This window comes from Oncorhynchus kisutch, linkage group LG17, assembly GCF_002021735.2.
Source record: "Oncorhynchus kisutch isolate 150728-3 linkage group LG17, Okis_V2, whole genome shotgun sequence".
NCBI lineage: Eukaryota > Metazoa > Chordata > Actinopteri > Salmoniformes > Salmonidae > Oncorhynchus > Oncorhynchus kisutch.
This window is the reverse complement of record NC_034190.2, coordinates 5,787,099-5,811,396: the sequence shown is the minus strand read 5'-3', so window position 1 is coordinate 5,811,396 and position 24,298 is coordinate 5,787,099. Positions and strand designations below refer to the sequence as shown.

Below are 24,298 nucleotides of genomic sequence, written 5' to 3'. Positions count from 1 at the left end.
TCTGCTCTCTCTTTCTCTCTCTCTCTCTGTCTCTCTCTCTGTCTCTGTCTCTCTACTCTCTCTTTCTCTGTCTCTCTCTCTCTGTCTCTGTCTCTGTCTCTGTCTCTGTCTCTCTCTCTCTCTCTCTCTCTCTCTGTCTCTGTCTCTCTACTCTCTCTATGTCCCTGTCTCTGTCTCTCTACTCTCTCTGTCTCTCTACTCTCTCTGTCTCTCTACTCTCTCTGTCTCTCTCTCTGTCTCTCTACTCTCTCTGTCTCTCTACTCTCTCTGTCTCTCTACTCTCTCTGTCTCTCTACTCTCTCTGTCTCTCTCTCTCTCTCTCTCTCTCTCTCTCTCTCTGTCTCTCTACTCTCTCTGTCTCTCTACTCTCTCTGTCTCTCTCTGTCTCTCTCTCTCTCTGGCTCCGATGTGGCAGAGCATTTGGAATATTGTGGATGTAATGTAAATGCCTTATAAGTCTTGCATCGATTAGGACACGGTTAATCTGACAACATGTTTATATGCCTCTGGTTTAATAACAGTATGCCACAGACGCAGGCCTGCATTGTGTTCATTTTACACGGCTTATTTCTCCGGAGAACCATCAGGACACCACGCCTGTTTGAAGTGCAACGTTGATTACGGTCTGGGTGGTGTTAGTTTCACTAGAACAGCCTGAGAGGGGACTGCCGTTCCATAAACAACTAACCCAAGGAAAGAAACAAGTCATTATCAGATTTTGCAAAATAGACAAAAAAAGGGGTAATATACACTGAGTATATCAAAACATCTCACATGAATATACTGTACTCTATACCATCTACTGCATCTTGTCTATGCTGCATGGCCATCACTCATCCATATATTTATATCTACATATTCTCATGCATCCCTTTAGATTTGTGTGTATAAGGTAGTAGTTATGAAATTGTTAGATTACTCGTTGGATATTACTGCACGGTCAGAACTAGAAGCACAAGCATTTCGCTACACTCGCATTAACATCTGCTAACCATGTGACCAATAATATCTGAAACCATGTGACCAATAACATCTGCTAACCATGTGACCAATAACATCTGCTAACCATGTGATTATTAACATCTGCTAACCATGTGGATGTGACCAATAACATCTGCTAACCATGTGTATGTGACCAGTAACATCTGCTAACCATGTGACCAATAACATCTGCTAACCATGTGTATGTGACCAATAACATCTGTTAACCATGTGTATGTGACCAATAACATCTGCTAACCATGTGTATGTGACCAATAACATCTGCTAACCATGTGTATGTGACCAATAACATCTGTTAACCATGTGTATGTGACCAATAACATATGCTAACCATGTGTATGTGACCAATAAAATTAGATTTGAACATTAAGAACACCTTCCTAATATTGAGTTGCACCCCACCCACCCTCAGAACATCCTCAATTCATCGGGACATGGACTCCACATGGTGTTGATGCTTCCCACAGTCCCACAGACAACAGAGGAGAGGAGAGGAGACTAGAGGAGTCAACAGAGGAGATGAGACAACAGAGGAGAGGAGACTAGGAGGAGACAACAGAGGAGAAGAGAGGAGACAACAGTGGCGTAGAGAGGAGACAACAGTGGAGTGGAGAGGAGACAACAGTGGACAGGAGAGGAGACAACAGTGGACAGGAGAGGAGACAACAGAGGAGAGGAGACAACAGAGGACAGGAGACTAGAGGAGACAACAAAGGAGAGGAGACTAGAGGAGACAACAGAGAAGAGGAGACTAGAGGAGACAACAGAGGAGAGGAGACTAGAGGAGACAGCAGAGGAGAGGTGAATAGAGGAGACAACAGAGGAGAGGAGAGGAGACAACAGAGGAGAGGAGACTAGAGGAGACAGCAGAGGATAGGTGAATAGAGGAGACAACAGAGGAGAGAAGAGGGGACAACAGTGGCGTGGAGAGGAGACAACAATGGAGTGGAGAGGAGACAACAGTGGACAGGAGAGGAGACAACATAGGACAGGAGAGGAGACAACAGTGGACATGAGAGGAGACAACATAGGACAGGATAGGAGACAACAGTGGACAGGAGAGGAGACAACAGTGGACAGGAAAGGAGACAACAGAGGACAGGAGAGGAGACAACAGAGGAGAGGAGACAACAGAGGAGGGGAGACAACAGTGGAGACTAGAGGAGACACCAGAGGACAGGAGACTAGAGGAGACAACAGAGGAGAGCAGACTAGAGGAGTCAACTGAGGAGAGGAGACTAGAGGAGACAACAGAGGAGAGGAGACAATAGGAGACAACAGAGGAGAGGAGACTAGAGGAGACAACAGAGGAGAGGAGAGGAGACAACAGAGGAGAGGAGACAACAGAGGAGAGGAGACTAGAGGAGACAACAGTGGACAGGAGAGGAGACTAGAGGAGACAATAGTGGACAGGAGAGGTGACAACAGAGGAGAGGAGACGAGAAGAGACTATATGAGACAACAGAGGAGACAACAGGGGAGAGGAGTCTAGAGACAACAGAGGAGAGCAGACTAGAGGAGACAACAGAGGAGAGGAGACTAGAGGAGACAAGAGGAGACAACAGAGGAGAGGAGACTAGAGGAGACAACAGAGGAGAGGAGACTAGAGGAGACAACAGAGGAGAGGAGAGGAGACAACAGAGGAGAGGAGACAACAGAGGAGAGGAGACTAGAGGAGACAACAGTGGACAGGAGAGGAGACTAGAGGAGACAATAGTGGACAGGAGAGGTGACAACAGAGGAGAGGAGACTAGAGGAGACAACAGAGGAGAGGAGACTAGAGGAGACAACAGAGGAGAGGAGAGGAGACTAGAGGAGACAACAGTTTAGACTAGAGGAGGCAACAGTGTAGACTAGAGGAGATAACAGTGGAGACTAGAGGAGACAACAGATGAGAGGAGAGAACAGTGGAGACTAGAGGAGACAACAGTGGAGACTAGAGGAGACAACAGTGGAGACTAGAGGAGAGAACAGTGGAGACTAGAGGAGAGAACAGTGGAGACTAGAGGAGACAACAGTGGAGACTAGAGGAGAGAACAGATGAGAGGAGAGAACAGTGGAGACTAGAGAAGACAACAGTGGAGACTAGAGGAGGCAACAGTGGAGACTAGAGGAGACAACTGTGGAGACAACAGTGGAGACTAGTGGAGACAACAGTGGAGACAACAATGGAGACTAGAGGAGACAACAGTGGAGACTAGAGGAGACAACAGTGGAGACTAGAGGAGACAACAGTGGAGACTAGAGGAGACAACAGTGGAGACAACAGTGGAGACTAGGTGAGACAACAGTGGAGACTAGAGGAGAGAACAGTGGAGACTAGAGGAGACAACAGTGGAGACTAGAGGAGACAACAGTGGAGACAACAGTGGAGACAACAGTGGAGACTAGATGAGACAACAGAGGAGACTAGAGGAGAGAACAGTGGAGACTAGAGGAGACAACAGTAGAGACTAGATGAGACAACAGTGGAGGCTAGAGGAGACAACAGTGGAGACAACAGTGGAGGCTAGAGGAGAGAACAGTGGAGACTAGAGGAGACAACAGTGCCCCCCCCCCCCCATATGGTGCTGAGAGTTGTAGGATCCATCTTGGTTATGATGCTTACTGGTTGGAATAGTTATCTTCTATGTTCAAGTACTAATTTATTCTAAATCATTATTGGGACCTTTAAGTCAAACTAAAACTAAAAGTCCTTCCGTTAGAAAAAAAAAATAACATTTTGAGCATCGATTATTTCCATCCAGGTTTACTGTGTTTACATGGCAAAGAGATTTCATCGTTATAATACTCAGGGGGGGGGATAATAGTATAATGTTTAGACAGCCAAACTGCTCAAATATTAGGTAACACTTCACCATAACCTTTAGACGGCAGATCGTATGTTGATAGTATGAGGATGTCCACATGGAAAACTAACATGTATCTCTGGTAGAACTAAATGGTCTTTTTCTACAGGTGTGGTGCTTTCATATACTAAATAACATATATTTATCCCCCTTCAAATACTAAATAACATATATTCCTCCCCCTTCATATACTAAATAACATATATTCTCCCCCTTCAAATACTAAATAACATATATTCCTCCCCCTTCAAATACTAAATAACATATATTTATCCCCCTTCATATACTAAATAACATATATTCTCCCCCTTCAAATACTAAATAACATATATTCCTCCCCCTTCAAATACTAAATAACATATATTTATTCCCCTTCAAATACTAAATAACATGTATTTATCCCCCTTCAAATACTAAATAACATGTATTTATCCCCCTTCAAATACTAAATAACATATATTTATCCCCCTTCATATACTAAATAACATATATTCTCCCCCTTCAAATACTAAATAACATATATTTATCCCCCTTCAAATACTAAATAACATATATTCCTCCCCCTTCAAATACTAAATAACATATATTTATCCCCCTTCAAATACTAAATAACATATATTTATCCCCCTTCAAATACTAAATAACATATATTTATCCCCCTTCAAATACTAAATAACATATATTTATCCCCCTTCAAATACTAAATAACATACATTTATCCCCCTTCAAATACTAAATAACATATATTTATCCCCCTTCAAATACTAAATAACATATATTTATCCCCCTTCAAATACTAAATAACATATATTCCTCCCCCTTCAAATACTAAATAACATACATTTATCCCCCTTCAAATACTAAATAACATATATTTATCCCCTTCAAATACTAAATAACATATATTTATCCCCCTTCAAATACTAAATAACATATATTTATCCCCCTTCAAATACTAAATAACATATATTCTCCCCCTTCAAATACTAAATAACATATATTTATCCCCCTTCAAATACTAAATAACATATATTTATCCCCCTTCAAATACTAAATAACATATATTTATCCCCCTTCAAATACTAAATAACATATATTTATCCCCCTTCAAATACTAAATAACATATATTTATCCCCCTTCAAATACTAAATAACATATATTTATCCCCCTTCAAATACTAAATAACATATATTTATCCCCCTTCAAATACTAAATAACATATATTTATCCCCCTTCAAATACTAAATAACATATATTTATCCCCCTTCAAATACTAAATAACATATATTTATCCCCCTTCATATACTAAATAACATATATTTATCCCCCTTCAAATACTAAATAACATATATTTATCCCCCTTCAAATACTAAATAACATATATTTATCCCCCTTCAAATACTAAATAACATATATTTATCCCCCTTCATATACTAAATAACATATATTTATCCCCCTTCAAATACTAAATAACATATATTTATCCCCCTTCAAATACTAAATAACATATATTTATCCCCCTTCAAATACTAAATAACATATATTTATCCCCCTTCAAATACTAAATAACATATATTTATCCCCCTTCATATACTAAATAACATATATTTGAAGCTACATTTGATTATTAGTCTTTTCACTGTATTTCTACAGACCATAGAACAAAAAAAACCATATCTATGCATTTCAATGTATGACAACAGAGATCTTTAATTACTCTTCTATTCCACATGTTATTTAACACAAATTAATTCCATACGTTTTTCTCGTAACATTGCTGGTATATCAACGTATGACCGAGTTGACAATGTAGACTGTAGAATCAGGTACAGGGGAGGTACTGTAAGTCTCACGATGCATCAAGTTCTTTAACGTCAGTGACGGTGGAGGGAGAGGACGGGAGGAAGCCATTTTAAACTACTGTTACACGCTTACATACCCTATCCCCTTTATAGTGCACTACTTTTGAACAGGACTCATAGGGCTCTGGTCAAAAGTAGTGCACTACATACGGAGTAGGGTTCCCCATTTAGGATGCAACCAGGCACTTCCTTTAGCACTTCCTCCTTAGTTCTGTCATGGAGTTTGAATTCGTAAAAACTTTATTGATCGTCTAGTGTTCCCTCAGAACAGACACGTGATACACCATCTACATGTGTTAGAACCAAGGCACCAATGGAAACTCAGAGATTTGAAAAAAACATTATGGTTGTTATTTATGGCTTTGTTACTTGGAGAAGACTTTTGTGAGATAATACAATTGTGTTATTTGTTATCTTCGGGGAAGATGACTAGCATGCAAGTGACCTCTTCATTCTTTTTTTTCACAGTGAGACAATTCGACACGAACAAATAAGGTCTATCAATTAATACATTACATCGCGTAACTGTTTCCATGTGTGGCTACATATGTTCATTAAAAGGTATGTCTTGTCGTGCAACTGTCAAATATAGTTATTTCACCCCATTCCTCTATGCTTCTGGATCATGGCTTTGTTGATTCTATAAATAATAGAATCGATTCCCAATTCCGGACACTTTTGAGGTGTTGCCACGCCTTTAAGTCGTCAGTCATCAGTCGTCAGTCTCATCCATGTGTTTTGAAGCACAGTCCAGATGCCATTCGTCATGCCATTCGTCATAAAATATCATCCTGGTTACGATCAAGAGTTCACCTCTGTCTTATTCTTCTTCTTCTTCTTAGGACGGACTGTGGAGAGTTCTGAAGCACCTGTAGCCTTTTCCCTTCGCTACAACCACAGCCATGGATCGGCCATTAAAAATAGCACAGGACACATGTTACATCCCATAAATGTTGAAGAAAATAAAACAAGTTCAGTTCAAGTGAATGCATTTGCTCAAGTCAAATGGGAAAGTAAAGCTCGTTGTTGACAGGCTATATCAGGTATGTAGAACTCTCTGTTCCTATATCAGGTATGTAGAACTCTCCTCTGGTTCTATATCAGGTATGTAGAACTCTCCTCTCGTTCTATATCAGGTATGTAAAACTCTCCTCTGGTTCTATATCAGGTATGTAGAACTATCTGGTTCTATATTAGGTATGTAACTCTCCTCTGGTTCTATATCAGGTATGTAACTATCCTCTGGTTCTATATCAGGTATGTAAAACTCTCCTCTGGTTCTATATCAGGTATGTAGAACTCTCTGGTTCTATATCAGGTATGTAGAACTCTCCTCTGGTTCTATTTCAGGTATGTAGAACTCTCCTCTGGTTCTATATCAGGTATGTAAAACTCTCCTCTGGTTCTATATCAGGTATGTAGAACTATCTGGTTCTATATTAGGTATGTAACTCTCCTCTGGTTCTATATCAGGTATGTAACTCTCCTCTGGTTCTATATCAGGTATGTAAAACTCTCCTCTGGTTCTATATCAGGTATGTAGAACTCTCTGGTTCTATATCAGGTATGTAGAACTCTCCTCTGGTTCTATATCAGGTATGTAGAACTCTCCTCTGGTTCTATATCAGGTATGTAAAACTCTCCTCTGGTTCTATATCAGGAATGTAGAACTCTCTGTTCCTATATCAGGTATGTAACTCTCCTCTGGTTCTATATCAGGTATGTAGAAATCTCCTCTGGTTCTATATCAGGTATGTAGAACTCTCCTCTGGTTCTAAATCAGGTATGTAGAACTCTCCTCTGGTTCTAAATCAGGTATGTAGAACTCTCCTCTGGTTCTATATCAGGTATGTAGAACTCCCCTCTGGTTCTATATCAGGTATGTAGAGCTCCCCTCTTGTTCTATATCAGGTATGTAACTCTCCTCTGGTTCTATATCAGGTATGTAGAACTCCCCTCTGGTTCTATATCAGGTATGTAGAGCTCCCCTCTTGTTCTATATCAGGTATGTAACTCTCCTCTGGTTCTATATCAGGTATGTAGAACGCTCCTCTGGTTCTATATCAGGTATGTAGAACTCTCCTCTGGTTCTATATCAGGTATGTAGAACTCTCCTCTGGTTCTATATCAGGTATGTAGAACTCTCCTCTGGTTCTAAATCAGGTATGTAGAACTCTTCTCTGGTTCTATATCAGGTATGTAGAACTCTCCTCTGGTTCTATATCAGGTATGTAGAACTCTCCTCTGGTTCTATATCAGGTATGTAGAACTCTCCTCTGGTTCTATATCAGGTATGTAGAACTCTCCTCTGGTTCTATATCAGGTATGTAGAACTCTCCTCTGGTTCTATTTCAGGTATGTAGAACTCTCCTCTGGTTCTATATCAGGTATGTAGAACCCTCCCGTGGCCAACCAAAGTGCTTATGATAACACATTCATAAGGATGATTATAACGGCTGCACACACAGGATGCTGAGGAGGTGAAACAACCCCTCTTATGTACAACACAAACACTTCTGAAATCTGGTGAAAAGCACATACTGTAATCAACACAATTAAATTATCGTCTATTAGGAGTATTTCAATAGCAAAACTTTACAGACTTTCTTCATTGTCTTAATTTTTAATTGATCTACCTCTAAGCTCACTGACTGAAAATAACCCTTTTCTTGTTTGTGACAATGACCCGGGGAAGATCAGATGTTCCATATGACTCTATATCTCCCTCTCTAAAAGTATTTAATCTCAGGTCTCTCTCCTCTTAGTTTCTTCAATCTTTCTCTTATTCTCTCCTTCCGCTATCTAATTCCCTGTATTCAGGCTCTTCTTATGTGGGTGCTTCTGAGCGATCCCGTAGGGTACGTGAGCCGCAACCGTGCCCATCTCCGCTGCCCCTTCCACATGGAACATCTGGTCATCAAAGTATATGTGGGGCCTAATCTTCTCCAGCATCGGGCCCTTGGGTGCCCCGGCCAGGAACAGAGCCTCGTCCGTCTCCAGGCCCCAGGCTCTCAAGGTCTTCAGGGCACGGATCCCTGAGCTGGCTGCGCTGCGGGCCGTCACCAGGTAGGTACGGATGGGACAGTCCAGACGGTGACCCTTAGCATAGAACTTCTTCTGGAGTTTACCAAGGGACGCTAGGAAGTCCTTAAGAGGGCCCTGAGGAGAAGAGAGGAGAGGAGAAGAGAGGTGAAGAGAAGAGAGGAGAAGAGAGGCGAGGCGAGGAGAGGAGAGGAGACGAGAGGAGACGAGACGAGAGGAGAAATAAATAATAATGTTTTTTTTCTGGGGGTGGTTATAATAAGCAGAGAGTTACAGGAATCTGAATGATAACAACGATAACAATCCAATATGTTTTTTTTTCTGACATGTCTACATACACGGTCCAGTAGAATGTCCTCGTTGTCTCTCTCGTGCTGGAAGAACCCGTCGAGGCCCTGGGCCTTGAAAATGCGTTCTGATTCGTCAGAGAAGAGGACAGCATCCCCGTCAAAGGCCACTCTCAGCTGCGTCTGCGATACCTCTGTCAGCTTATTGGACATGAACATGGTGGCCGCAGCAATGCCTGAGGGAAAAGATTAACATGGTGGCCGCAGCAATGTCTGATGGAAAACATTGAGAAGATTAATATTAACATGGTGGCCGCAGCAATGCCTGAGAGAAAATATTGATAAAGTTAAAAATGCCTGAGGGAAAACATTGAGACAAGCTCTTAAGGATTGGCCCCTTTTTTTCAATTTTTGCCTAAAATAACATACCCAAATTTAACTGCCTGTAGCTCAGGCCCTGAAGCAAGGATATTCATTTTCGTGGTATCATTACAAAGGAAACACTTTGCAGTTTGTGGAAATGTGAAAGGAATATAGGAGAATATAACACATTAGATCTGGTAAAAGATAATACGAAGAAACAAACATACATCTTTTTTGTATTTTCTTTTGTACCATCATCTTTGAAATGCAAGAGAAAGGGCATTATTAGGTATTATTCCAGCCCAGGTGCAATTCAGATTTTGGCCACTAGATGACAGCAGTGTATGCGCAAAGTTTTAGACTGATACAATGAACCATGGCATTTCTGTTCAAAAGGTTGTATCAAGACTGCCCAAATGTGCCTAATTTGTTTGTTAATAACATTTCAAGTTCATAATTATGCACTCTCTTCAAACAATAGCATGGTATTCTTTGACTGTAATAGCTACTGTAAATTGGACAGTGCAGTTGGATGAATAAGAATTTAAGCTTTCTGCCAATATCAGTCTATGTCCTGGGAAACGTTCTTGTTACTTATAACCTCATGCTAATCACATTAGCCTACATTAGCTCAACCATCCCACAGGGCAACCACCAATCCTGAAGAAGTTTTAAGGATGTCTGAGGGAAAATATTGAGACCGATTTAAAGATGTCTGAGAGAAAACATTTAGTCCTTGCAGGGCTGAGGCGAAGGGATAGACCAAGGGCTCTTTTCAGTCTCTAAAACTGAAGCGTAACAGATCACGTCATAGAAATGTAAAGGTCATTTCCTGTTGAGCCGAAACATGCATCGTTTACTGTGGATGCAGTCTACGCCAAAGCACTGTCGTGTCTCTGATTAAATGAGTCGACATGCTATTTTATCAAAATTGATGACCAAACTTTTAATTGATTACGTAATTGAATTAAACCATATAACAATTAACTCATTAATAACCTGGGGCAACATGGAAGAGTGTTTATAGAGCTGCTGTCTTCTGAAAAAACTCTCTTAAAGACCTGAACATCTTTTCTATCAATAGCGGTCAATTATTAATCGGCACCTTATTCAGTTTCATTCTGATCGTCGTAAAGTTGGTTATCTGCACGAACCTAACAACTTGAATCAGCAATACACAAGTTGGCTTAATTATTTATTTACTAAATACCTAAATAATCGTACAGAAATACATAAATATACACAGGATAGATCGTACATCGATTACTAATCATGGCATGAAAAGTCCCTGGTGGACTAATCCGATATGACGGCTGGTTACACAAAGAGAGGGGGTTGGGTTTGAATGAAAGAGCAGCATGTGAGGACAGGAGTCCTCACATTTCAGGAACTAAGGTTGACACCTGTCAACGGGCTTTTGTTCCGGGGGAGAGAAGGGTGTGCTTCATAGTTCTCAACCATTGTCTGTTCGCTTGTGTCCACTGACTGGGCCTAAGTTTTAATATGGAACAATTATCTTATTTTAGGAGGATAAAATGATATTTAATCTTTTCACAAATATTTAATTTGCAGAACAATTCCATGTGAATCTGACAACTAAAATGTGTAGACTTTCCAAGACACATTTTATGTCATCCTGTCATCAGTAATAATGTCCCAGACAACAACTGAACTGACGTCATATTCTTTAAGTACCAACGGACACTTTCAACTGGTTGGAATTACAGAAATATTGTTCCATTCCCCAAACTTTTTCTGCGGTAACAAAGAGTGGAGAGAGAAAGGGGAAACCTCACTCAACAGGGCAACATCCTGACAGCAGGAACATTTCCTTTAAATTTAAATCACACGGTAAACTTCCCCGATGTAGACTGAATAGAGCATTAGAAAGGGTACTGTTTGTTTCCAAATGGCACTCTATTCCCTCTATAGTGCACTACTACCCTATAGACCCTGGTCTAAAGTAGTGCACTACTACCCTATAGACCCTGGTCTAAAGTAGTGCACTACTACCCTATAGACCCTGGTCTAAAGTAGTGCACTACTACCCTATAGACCCTGGTCTAAAGTAGTACCCTACTACCCTATAGACCCTGGTCTAAAGTAGTGCACTACTACCCTATAGACCCTGGTCTAAAGTAGTGCACTACTACCCTATAGATCCTGGTCTAAAGTAGTGCACTACTACCCTATAGACCCTGGTCTAAAGTAGTGCACTACTACCCTATAGACCCTGGTCTAAAGTAGTGCCCTACTACCCTATAGACCCTGGTCTAAAGTAGTGCACTACTACCCTATAGACCCTGGTCTAAAGTAGTGCACTACTACCCTATAGACCCTGGTCTAAAGTAGTGCACTACTACCCTATAGACCCTGGTCTAAAGTAGTGCCCTACTACCCTATAGACCCTGGTCTAAAGTAGTGCACTACTACCCTATAGGTCCTGGTCTACAGTAGTGCCCTACTACCCTATAGACCCTGGTCTAAAGTAGTGAACTACTACCCTATAGACCCTGGTCTAAAGTAGTGCCCTACTACCCTATAGACCCTGGTCTAAAGTAGTGCACTACTACCCTATAGACCCTGGTATAAAGTAGTGCACTACTACCCTATAGACCCTGGTCTAAAGTAGTGCACTACTACCCTATAGACCCTGGTATAAAGTAGTGCACTACTACCCTATAGACCCTGGTCTAAAGTAGTGCACTACTACCCTATAGACCCTGGTCTAAAGTAGTGCACTACTACCCTATAGACCCTGGTATAAAGTAGTGAACTACTACTACCCTATAGACCCTGGTCTAAAGTAGTGCACTACTACCCTATAGACCCTGGTCTAAAGTAGTGCACTACTACCCTATAGACCCTGGTATAAAGTAGTGCACTACTACCCTATAGACCCTGGTCTAAAGTAGTGCACTACTACCCTATAGACCCTGGTCTAAAGTAGTGCACTACTACCCTATAGACCCTGGTCTAAAGTAGTGCACTACTACCCTATAGACCCTGGTCTAAAGTAGTGCACTACTACCCTATAGACCCTGGTCTAAAGTAGTGCACTACTACCCTATAGACCCTGGTCTAAAGTAGTGCACTACTACCCTATAGACCCTGGTATAAAGTAGTGAACTACTACTACCCTATAGACCCTGGTCTAAAGTAGTGCACTACTACCCTATAGACCCTGGTCTAAAGTAGTGCACTACTACCCTATAGACCCTGGTCTAAAGTAGTGCACTACTACCCTATAGACCCTGGTCTAAAGTAGTGAACTACTACTACCTTATAGACCCTGGTCTAAAGTAGTGCACTACTACCCTATAGACCCTGGTATAAAGTAGTGCCCTACTACCCTATAGACCCTGGTCTAAAGTAGTGCACTACTACCCTATAGACCCTGGTCTAAAGTAGTGCACTACTACCCTATAGACCCTGGTCTAAAGTAGTGAACTACTACCCTATAGACCCTGGTCTAAAGTAGTGAACTACTACCCTATAGACCCTGGTCTAAAGTAGTGCACTACTACCCTATAGACCCTGGTCTAAAGTAGTGCACTACTACCCTATAGACCCTGGTATAAAGTAGTGCACTACTACCCTATAGACCCTGGTATAAAGTAGTGCACTACTACCCTATAGACCCTGGTATAAAGTAGTGCACTACTACCCTATAGACCCTGGTCTAAAGTAGTGCACTACTACCCTATAGACCCTGGTCTAAAGTAGTGCACTACTACCCTATAGACCCTGGTCTAAAGTAGTGCACTACTACCCTATAGACCCTGGTCTAAAGTAGTGCACTACTACCCTATAGACCCTGGTCTAAAGTAGTGCACTACTACCCTATAGACCCTGGTCTAAAGTAGTGCACTACTACCCTATAGACCCTGGTATAAAGTAGTGCACTACTACCCTATAGACCCTGGTCTAAAGTAGTGCACTACTACCCTATAGACCCTGGTCTAAAGTAGTGCACTACTACCCTATAGACCCTGGTCTAAAGTAGTGCACTACTACCCTATAGACCCTGGTCTAAAGTAGTGCACTACTACCCTATAGACCCTGGTATAAAGTAGTGCACTACTACCCTATAGACCCTGGTCTAAAGTAGTGCACTACTACCCTATAGACCCTGGTCTAAAGTAGTGCACTACTACCCTATAGACCCTGGTCTAAAGTAGTGCACTACTACCCTATAGACCCTGGTCTAAAGTAGTGCACTACTACCCTATAGACCCTGGTCTAAAGTAGTGCACTACTACCCTATAGACCCTGGTCTAAAGTAGTGCACTACTACCCTATAGACCCTGGTCTAAAGTAGTGCACTACTACCCTATAGACCCTGGTATAAAGTAGTGAACTACTACTACCCTATAGACCCTGGTCTAAAGTAGTGCACTACTACCCTATAGACCCTGGTCTAAAGTAGTGCACTACTACCCTATAGACCCTGGTCTAAAGTAGTGCACTACTACCCTATAGACCCTGGTCTAAAGTAGTGAACTACTACTACCTTATAGACCCTGGTCTAAAGTAGTGCACTACTACCCTATAGACCCTGGTATAAAGTAGTGCCCTACTACCCTATAGACCCTGGTCTAAAGTAGTGCACTACTACCCTATAGACCCTGGTCTAAAGTAGTGCACTACTACCCTATAGACCCTGGTCTAAAGTAGTGAACTACTACCCTATAGACCCTGGTCTAAAGTAGTGAACTACTACCCTATAGACCCTGGTCTAAAGTAGTGCACTACTACCCTATAGACCCTGGTCTAAAGTAGTGCACTACTACCCTATAGACCCTGGTATAAAGTAGTGCACTACTACCCTATAGACCCTGGTATAAAGTAGTGCACTACTACCCTATAGACCCTGGTATAAAGTAGTGCACTACTACCCTATAGACCCTGGTCTAAAGTAGTGCACTACTACCCTATAGACCCTGGTCTAAAGTAGTGCACTACTACCCTATAGACCCTGGTCTAAAGTAGTGCACTACTACCCTATAGACCCTGGTCTAAAGTAGTGCACTACTACCCTATAGACCCTGGTCTAAAGTAGTGCACTACTACCCTATAGACCCTGGTCTAAAGTAGTGCACTACTACCCTATAGACCCTGGTATAAAGTAGTGCACTACTACCCTATAGACCCTGGTCTAAAGTAGTGCACTACTACCCTATAGACCCTGGTCTAAAGTAGTGCACTACTACCCTATAGACCCTGGTCTAAAGTAGTGCACTACTACCCTATAGACCCTGGTATAAAGTAGTGCACTACTACCCTATAGACCCTGGTCTAAAGTAGTGCACTACTACCCTATAGACCCTGGTATAAAGTAGTGCACTACTACCCTATAGACCCTGGTCTAAAGTAGTGCACTACTACCCTATAGACCCTGGTCTAAAGTAGTGCACTACTACCCTATAGACCCTGGTCTAAAGTAGTGCACTGTTCTAAATCATACTTTAAAGTGTGTGACCTTTTGTTTTGCTGTAATTCAAACTATTGACACTGTGTGTGCCTGTCCCACTCTGAAGGTCAGCAGGTCAATATCACTCCAGGACAGTTGACCTCTGAGTTTGTCCACAATACATTAACTCTGGTCTATGGGTTCCATGCTACAGTAGGAGGTTAGGGGTGTTACATACAGGTGAGGACAGGAAGTGGTGCGACTCACCTTCAGACAGCGCCTCCCTGACCTTCTCCGCATCGGCAGACAGGTACAGGTTGGTCTGCCACGCCTTTAGGTATCCAATAGGTGAACTGCCTCCCGTCATACAGAACCTCTCAATGAACAGATCTGGGAGACAGAGAGAAACACATGCGGGTTCGTAAGGGCAAGCAGAAGGGAGCACTTCTTATTGGTCAAGTCCAGGCGTCTCCTCCCAGTTTCCTCCGCATAAGTGCTTAATGAAAAATGACACTGGTCATAACCTGAGGTCACCGTGCTACGCCAGTCAATTGAAGTGATCCCTCTGTACTGTTCTGAGATCAGATTGTATTCCTCCTAGGTCTAATGGTTAAGGTTATCATTTGGAATCTCACCGTGCTACGCCAGTCAATTGAAGTGATCCCTCGGTACTGTTCTGAGATCAGATTGTATTCCTCCTAGGTCTAATGGTTAAGGTTATCATTTGGAATCTCACCGTGCTACGCCAGTCAATTAAAGGGATCCCTCGGTACTGTTCTGAGATCAGATTGTATTCCTCCTAGGTCTAATGGTTAAGGTTATCATTTGGAATCTCACCGTGCTATGCCAGTCAATTGAAGTGATCCCTCGGTACTGTTCTGAGATCAGATTGTATTCCCCCTAGGTCTAATGGTTATCATTTGGAAAGAGTAAAGCTGATCCTCGACCTGTGTCTTTGTAATTTAATTCCCCTTGAGAAAAAGTGTTCGGCCTTAAAAGACAAAGCCCTTTAATAACCTTTGGGCCAACCTTCCAGGCCAAAGGTCAAAGGACATTTATAGAAGCTTGAAGGGGTGGCAGGTAGCCGAGCGTTTAGGGCCAGCATTCGCCGGCTTGCCAGTTTCGTATTCAGGGTCTGATGGAAAAAAAATCAGTCAGGGTGGTGAGCTGGCAAGGAGGAGGTATCAACTCCTAGATGCCATGGCCTGCTGTTGTGCACTTGAGCAAGGCACTTAACCCCCCACACAACAACAGCTCCCTGGGCTCCCAGTGGGAAAGCCCCCTCCCTCTCCCGGCCCCTCTCCAAAACTTAAATATGTGTCTTTCAGAGGGGTTGGGTTGAGAGCAGAAGTCCTATTTCGGTTGACTGTGTAATTGAGCACTAAATGCATGATAAATGCCATTTCTCTAGGGAGGATGTCTAATTAACTGCATCCCAAATGGCACCCTATTCCCTATCTAGTGTACTACTTTTAAAGTAGAGAATAGGTTTGACATTTGGGACCCAGCGGGATTCTCAGTATAGTTTGGCAATTTGCAACACACGGTGTCATCTGAGGTAAGGTGCAAGAACTGTCGAGTCAGTGTCAGGGTTAGTGTCATGAACTGACTGGGGAGGGTGGGGGGGGATTAGTGTTATGAACTGACTGGGGGGGTGGGGGGGGATTAGTGTTATGAACTGACTGGGGAGGGGTGGGGGGGGGTGATTAGTGTTATGAACTGACTGGGGAGGGGGGGGGGGATTAGTGTTATGAACTGACTGGGGGGGGTGGGGGGGGGATTAGTGTTATGAACTGACTGGGGAGGGGGGGATTAGTGTTATGAACTGACTGGGGAGGGGGGGGGATTAGTGTTATGAACTGACTGGGGGGGGGTGGGGGGGGATTAGTGTTATGAACTGACTGGGGAGGGGGGGGGATTAGTGTTATGAACTGACTGGGGAGGGTGGGGGGGTGATTAGTGTTATGAACTGACTGGGGGGGGATTAGTGTTATGAACTGACAGGGGGGGGATTAGTGTTATGAACTGACTGAGGAGGGTGGGGGAGGGTGATTAGTGTTATGAACTGACTGGGGGGGGGATTAGTGTTATGAACTGACTGGGGAGGGGTGGGGATTAGTGTTAGAGAGAGTGAGAGTGAGACAGAGAGAGAGAGACAGAGAGAGAGAGACAGAGAGAGTGAGACAGAGAGAGTGAGACAGAGAGAGAGAGACAGAGAGAGAGAGAGAGAGAGAGAGAGAGAGAGAGACAGAGACAGAGAGCGAGAGACAGAGAGAGTGAGACAGAGAGAGTGAGACAGAGAGAGAGAGACAGAGAGAGAGAGAGACAGAGAGAGAGTGTGACAGAGAGAGTGAGACAGAGAGAGAGACAGAGAGAGAGAGAGAGAGAGTGAGACAGAGAGAGAGAGAGTGAGCCAGAGAAAGTGAGACAGAGAGAGAGACAGAGAGAGACAGAGAGAGTGAGACAGAGAGAGACATAGACAGAGAGAGAGAGAGAGAGACAGAGAGAGAGAGAGACAGAGAGAGTGAGACAGAGAGAGAGAGACAGAGAGAGAGAGAGACAGAGAGAGAGAGACAGAGAGAGAGAGAGAAGGTGGGGAATAAGGAAGATGGGAGGAGAAGGGAAGAATGATGTGTGTTCAGGAGGAAAGGAGAGCGTGGGGATCTTTCACTAAAGGGTGGGACCTGAAAAAGGTTATTATGTCCTGAGAGGATTAGCTGTCTGCAGTGTTTTATTTTGGGAGAGAGGGGTGAGTGGTGACTCTCAACCCATCTCACTCAAGCGCATCCCAGAGTAGGATGTCCCCTTCAGACAAAAAATACATTCAGATTTTTTTGGGGGGTGCCATGTTTCTAAGAATAACACAACAAAAAGTTCTGATAGATCCTAATCATACCGTCCCAACCCAGGAGAAATGGGTCCCTCCTGACCCACCATTGGAGACATGCTGCATAAACAACTACTAAAGCATGGTAGATATCCTACTCTGGGGATGGCCCAGTCATTGATGTTAATCTTTGATATCCTCCTCTGGGGATGGCCCAATCATTGATGTTAATCTTTGATATCCTAATCTGGGGATGGCCCAATCATTGATGTTAATCTTTGATATCCTACTCTGGGGATGGCCCAATCATTGATGTTAATCTTTGATATCCTACTCTGGGGATGGCCCAATCATTGATGTTATTCTTTGATATCCTACTCTGGGGATGGCCCAATCATTGATGTTAATCTTTGATATCCTACTCTGGGGATGGCCCAGTCATTGATGTTATTCTTTGATATCCTACTCTGGGGATGGCCCAATCATTGATGTTATTCTTTGATATACTAGTCTGGGGATGGCCCAGTCATTGATGTTATTCTTTGATATCCTACTCTGGGGATGGCCCAGTCATTGATGTTATTCTTTGATATCCTACTCTGGGGATGGCCCAGTCATTGATGTTAATCTTTGATATCCTACTCTGGGGATGGCCCAATCATTGATGTTATTCTTCATATTAAACCATTCATTGTCGTCTTTATGTCATGTGTTCATTCATTGTCTTCGTTATTGTCTTTCTATTATGTTTTCATTGATCTGGGCAGAGGATGAGGCCTGATGATATATATTAGGGCTAGATATCCCGTCAGCGGGACACCTGTCGACAACATCCGGTTTAATTGGAGAGCGCGCAATTCAAATAAATAATCGTGATATTAAACATTTATGAACATAAAATCATAAAATCACAAATTGCGATTAAATAATCACTTACTTTATGAAAATCTTCCTCTGTTTGCAATCCCAATGGTCCCAGCTACAACATGAATAAGTCATTTTGTTAGATAAAATCCTTCTTTATATCCCAAAAAGTATGTTAAGTTGGCGCCATTAATTTCAGTAATACCCTCGTTCAACATGCAGACAAAGGAATCCAAAAAACAAGTCAAACTATGTTTCTATTTAATCCTCAGGTACCCGAAAATGTAATTAAACTATAATATGTCAATCAGAAAGAAGCGTGCGTACTCATCGTTGCGCGCCCGCAGACTGATTTCAACTGTGACTCTCAGTACCAAAACTCAAAATTCTTCCTCGTTTTGGAAGAAACAAGCGTGAAACCTTGAACAAATACTGTTGACATCTAGTGGAAGCCAAAGGAACTGCAATCTGGGAGCTGGAATTGCACAGGACCCATAGATTTCCATTGAAAGAGCTTTCTCAAAATAAATAGAACATTCTGGTTGGTTTTTATTTGGAATGAGGCCTGTTGATATTCTACATTAACAGGAAGAGGCCTGATGATATTCTACATTAACAGGAAGAGGCCTGATGATACAGTACATTGACAGGACGAGGCCTGATGATACAGTACATTGACAGGACGAGGCCTGATGATACAGTACATTGACAGGATGAGGCCTGATGATACAGTACATTGACAGGATGAGGCCTGATGATACAGCACATTGACAGGACGAGGCCTGATGATACAGTACATTGACAGGATGAGGCCTGTTGATATTCTACATTAACAGGAAGAGGCCTGATGATACAGTACATTGACAAAGTGAGACCTGATGATACAGTACATTGACAGGACGAGGCCTGATGATATACCACATTAAAGGGATGAGGCCTGATGATACAGTACATTGACAAGGTGAGAGCTGATGATACAGTACATTGACAGGATGAGGCCTGATGATACAGTACATTGACAGGATGAGGCCTGATGATACAGCACATTGACAGGACGAGGCCTGATGATACAGTACATTGACAGGACGAGGCCTGATGATACCGCACATTGACAGGACGAGGCCTGATGATACAGTACATTGACAAGATGAGGCCTGATGATATACCACATTAACGGGATGAGGCCTGATGATACAGCACATTGACAGGACGAGGCCTGATGATACAGTACATTGACAGGACGAGGCCTGATGATACAGTACATTGACAGGATGAGGCCTGATGATACAGTACATTGACAGGATGAGGCCTGATGATACAGTACATTGACAGGACGAGGCCTGATGATACAGTACATTGACAGCACAGTAACACCAGTCTTCTGCCACAATATACTTTAGACTGCTAGGTATATGATTGCTCATACTGGAACAACTTCACTGACATCCAGACATCAAAGTCGTTTTCATGCCTGTAGTTAAGCCTTCTCACAGGAGTATCCTTTAGAGAAAACATGAATAAACATTATTTTACAAGAAGTTGTGTGTCCTGAGAAGATCTTATTAAACTGAAATCTAATTCCCTTGCAACTTGATAGCTCTCTAAGAGGGGAGACTTCTATACTGATTCTGATGGGGTTTTTCAAATCAGATCTCTCTCTCTCCTGCAAACAGGGGAACTGGTATTTTAATGTATGCTACATGAAATTATGTTCCACATTACAGAGCATGCCAATCATTCCATGTATTTATGTAAAGTAGATGCATGGAGTCTCTCGGAGCGATTATGTTGTCATGCACCCCAACGAGCCAATCCCACTGTCTACATTATGTTGTCACACACCCCAAAGAGCCAATCCAATGTCTACATTATGTTGTCACACACCCCAAAGAGCCAATCCACTGTCTACATTATGTTGTCACACACCCCAAAGAGCCAATCCAATGTCTACATTATGTTGTCACACACCCCAAAGAGCCAATCCACTGTCTACATTATGTTGTCAAAGAGCCAATCCCATGTCTACATTATGTTGTCAAAAAGCCAATCCAATGTCTACATTATGTTGTCAAAGAGCCAATCCAATGTCTACATTATGTTGTCAAAGAGCCAATCCCATGTCTACATTATGTTGTCAAAGAGCCAATCCCATGTCTACATTATGTTGTCAAAGAGCCAATCCAATGTCTACATTATGTTGTCAAAGAGCCAATCCAATGTCTACATTATGTTGTCAAAGAGCCAATCCCATGTCTACATTATGTTGTCAAAGAGCCAATCCCATGTCTACATTATGTTGTCAAAGAGCCAATCCCATGTCTACATTATGTTGTCAAAGAGCCAATCCAATGTCTACATTATGTTGTCAAAGAGCCAATCCAATGTCTACATTATGTTGTCAAAGAGCCAATCCAATGTCCACACAAGGATGTCAATTTTCACCTGCTCATAAACAGTCAATCCCAAATGGCAACCTATTCCCTATTCCGTGCACTGCTATGACAGTGTGCTATGCTTGCTGTTTGGGGTTTTAGGCTGGGTTTCTGTACAACACTTTGTGACTTCGGCTGATGTAAAAAGGGCTTCATAAATACGTTTGATTGAATAAGGTTTCATTCGGGACGCAGCAGTAGAAGGTTTTCTAATGATCAATTAGCCTTTTTAAAATGTCTTCATCCCGAACGTCACCATATTCCTTATATAGTGCACTACTTTTGGTTCTGGGCGGTAGGTAGCTTAGAGGTTAGGAGCGTTGGGCCAGTAACCCGAAAAGTCTCTGGCTTGAATCCCCGAGCCGACTAGGTGAAGAATCTGTCGATGTGCCCTTGAGCAAGGCACTAACTGCTCCTGTAAGTCACTCTGGATAAGAGCATCTGCTAAATGACTCACCTGTAACTGATATAGATAGGTAATACGGTGTGAACTCTGGTCAAAAATAAAGCTCTGGTCACTGTAAAGGGTTTCATTTGGGATGGACCCTAAAGAATAGTTTGTATTACAGAATCGAATCTCCTTGACGTCTGGGCGGCCATCTTGTCCGTGTTTGTTTATTGTGTTCTCTAGAGAAAATGTCAGAGGTCAGGGAGTGTGGTTCGTGTCACACAGAGGACCACTGGAGAGATCTAACATCAGATGAGAAGACATGGAGGCATCTGGGAGCTCTGAAGGAAGCCACTTCCCTAACTTGTTTTCATTGTTGTGACGCGGAAGTCCTTTGAATATGTTGGCGACCCATCAATAAAAAATAAATAAATAGATAAATACACAACCAAGGCTTTGCTTTAGCCGTGAACCCAGAGAGACTGGTTGGGACCCTTGGGATCTGTTTGGGAAACAGATCCTTGGGATCTGTTTGGGAAACAGCTATGGTATCTGTTTTGCGTTCGTTCACACACAGAGAGCCATTCTCTTATGGTTCATGGCATCTGGAAAGCTCTACGTGAAAGTGGTATATAGATGTCAGGTCCGTTTAGCTATTTCCCCCGAATGGTGAACAGTCAGACTTTGGAAGGGTAAGTCGATCCCCAGTCTGTGCCTACAAAAGTTCCAACTAAAATGTAAAAGGGTTCATTGGCTGGCCACACAGGACAACCCTTTGAATAACCTTTTTTTGATTCCAGGTAGAACCCATTTGATTTCCATCTTCCATGAACCCGAAAGGGTTCTACCTGGAATCGAAAAGGGTTGTCCCATGGGGACAGCCGAATAACCCCTTTCGGGACCCTTGTATTCTAGGCTTCTAGAATAAGTATATAGCGGTATGCAGTATTTGATGCACACAATGAAAGCCCCAGATGTAGGGTCTTAATTTGACCTGTTTCTCACAGCAGGAAAAGAATCCTGCAGCAACAGGAAATGTGAATTATTGTGTGGATTATAATTAATGGACATTTTTGTAGGGTTTGATGAATGCTTGTTTTTAGGGCACACCAAGTCTTATATTTTAAAGTGGAAACTACAAAGTTTAGAAGCCATTAAAAAAAAATCTGCAACAACCGGGTGGTCAAATCAAGAACCTACATCTGCTGATATTTCCCAGATCTGACGCTGACGCTGATACCTGTGACACATTGACTGGGGCAGCACACGTGCTCTCTTGAGGGTACGCTAGTTTCGCTATGAACTGTTGGACAGTGCGTGCTTGTGCCTGTTTCGTGCAGGTAGCACATCCTAACATGCATGCATATGCCTCCGTGTGAGTGTGGTAAGTGTGTGTGTGTGTAAGACTCACTGTGATGGTTGATGGTATTGATGAGTCTGACTCCTACATGGGCGTGGTTATAGGTTACCAGGACGATGTCAAACAGTTCTTCACTCTCTGGGTACAGTTCTCTCAGGCGGGCATTCACCGCCTCCAACGCCTGACGGAAGAGCAGACGAGAAAACAGAATTATGGGTAATGTAGTCAGCGTATGTGTTAGCGTTCACTGCCTCCAACACCTGATGGAAGAGCAGAGGAGATAACAGGATTATGGGTAATGTAGTCAGTCAGTGTACATGTCATAGCATGCAAATCAATATCACCGTCTCCAAGGCCTGATGAGATAGCAGGGGAGAGCAAAGGATTATGGGTAATGTAATCAGTACACTTGTAATAGCATTCGGCATACAGATCAATAGTGAAAGAGTTCCATCTCGTTCAGACCCTTCTAAATCAATGTAACATCAGCCACTTTGTACCCATGGTTACGGATGCATGCTTTACCCATGTGATATGAGTCAATAAGCCAAAACAAGTCACGGAATGTGTATATGTGTTACTGCGACAGTTCCTATTCATTTTTATGTCTCTCAAAGTCTTTGGGGAAATAGTTTTATTTGACCTCTTACTCAATGTTCTTGTAGGACTACATTGATTTGAATTTTTATTTCAGTGATGGTACTTAAAACCTCTTAAGGATACACCCCCTTTTTTCCCTAAATTTTGCCTAAAATGACATACCCAAATCTTACTGCCTGTAGCTCAGGACCTGAAGCAAGGATATGTATATTCTTGTCACCGTATTTAAAGGGAAACACTTTTAGGTTTATGGAAATGTGAAAGGAATGTAGGATAATATAACACAATAGATCTGGTAATAGATAATACAAAGAAAAAATATATATATTTTTTATACCGTCATCTTTGAAATGCAAGAAAAAGGCCATAATGTATTATTCCTGCCTAGATACAATTTAGATTTTGGCCACTAGATGGCATCAGTGTGTGTTCTCAGTAATCTACCACCTCAGTACTCTACCACCTCAGTAATCTACCACCTCAGTACACTACTACCTCAGTACTCTACAACCTCAGTATTCTACCACCTCAGTGCTCTACCACCTCAGTACTCTACCACCTCAGTACTCTACAACCTCAGTACTCTTCCACCTCAGTACACTACCACCTCAGTACACTACCACCTCAGTACACTACCACCTCAGTACTCTACCACCTCAGTACTCTACCACCTCAGTACTCTACAACCTCAGTACTCTTCCACCTCAGTACACTACCACCTCAGTACACTACCACCTCAGTACACTACCACCTCAGTACTCTACCACCTCAGTACTCTACCACCTCAGTACTCTACCACCTCAGTACTCTACCACCTCAGTACTCTACCAGAGTTTATGCATTTCAGTATCTCTGCCACCTCAGTACTCTACCACCTCAGTACTCTACCACCTCAGTAATCTACCACCTCAGTACTCTACAACCTCAGTAATCTACCACCTCAGTACTCTACAACCTCAGTAATCTACCACCTCAGTACTCTACCAGAGTTTATGCATTTCAGTATCT

The 24,298-nt window shown here is 42.6% G+C and overlaps 1 protein-coding gene across 2 annotated transcripts in view; it reads right to left on the bottom strand.

The window, feature by feature from the left end:
* Nucleotides 1-5,541: 5,541 nt before the first annotated feature.
* Nucleotides 5,542-24,298, bottom strand: part of nt5c1aa (5'-nucleotidase, cytosolic IAa) — a 66,297-nt gene continuing 47,540 nt past the window's right edge. For both annotated transcript variants that reach the window (XM_031795030.1, XM_031795029.1), the window contains 4 exons: nt 22,742-22,871; nt 15,087-15,209; nt 9,095-9,279; nt 5,542-8,873 (listed from right to left, as the gene is read on the bottom strand). In XM_031795030.1, the coding sequence (XP_031650890.1) occupies nt 8,517-8,873; nt 9,095-9,279; nt 15,087-15,209; nt 22,742-22,871 (795 nt within the window). In that variant the 3' untranslated portion in view covers nt 5,542-8,516. The remainder of the gene's footprint in view (nt 8,874-9,094; nt 9,280-15,086; nt 15,210-22,741; nt 22,872-24,298) is intronic.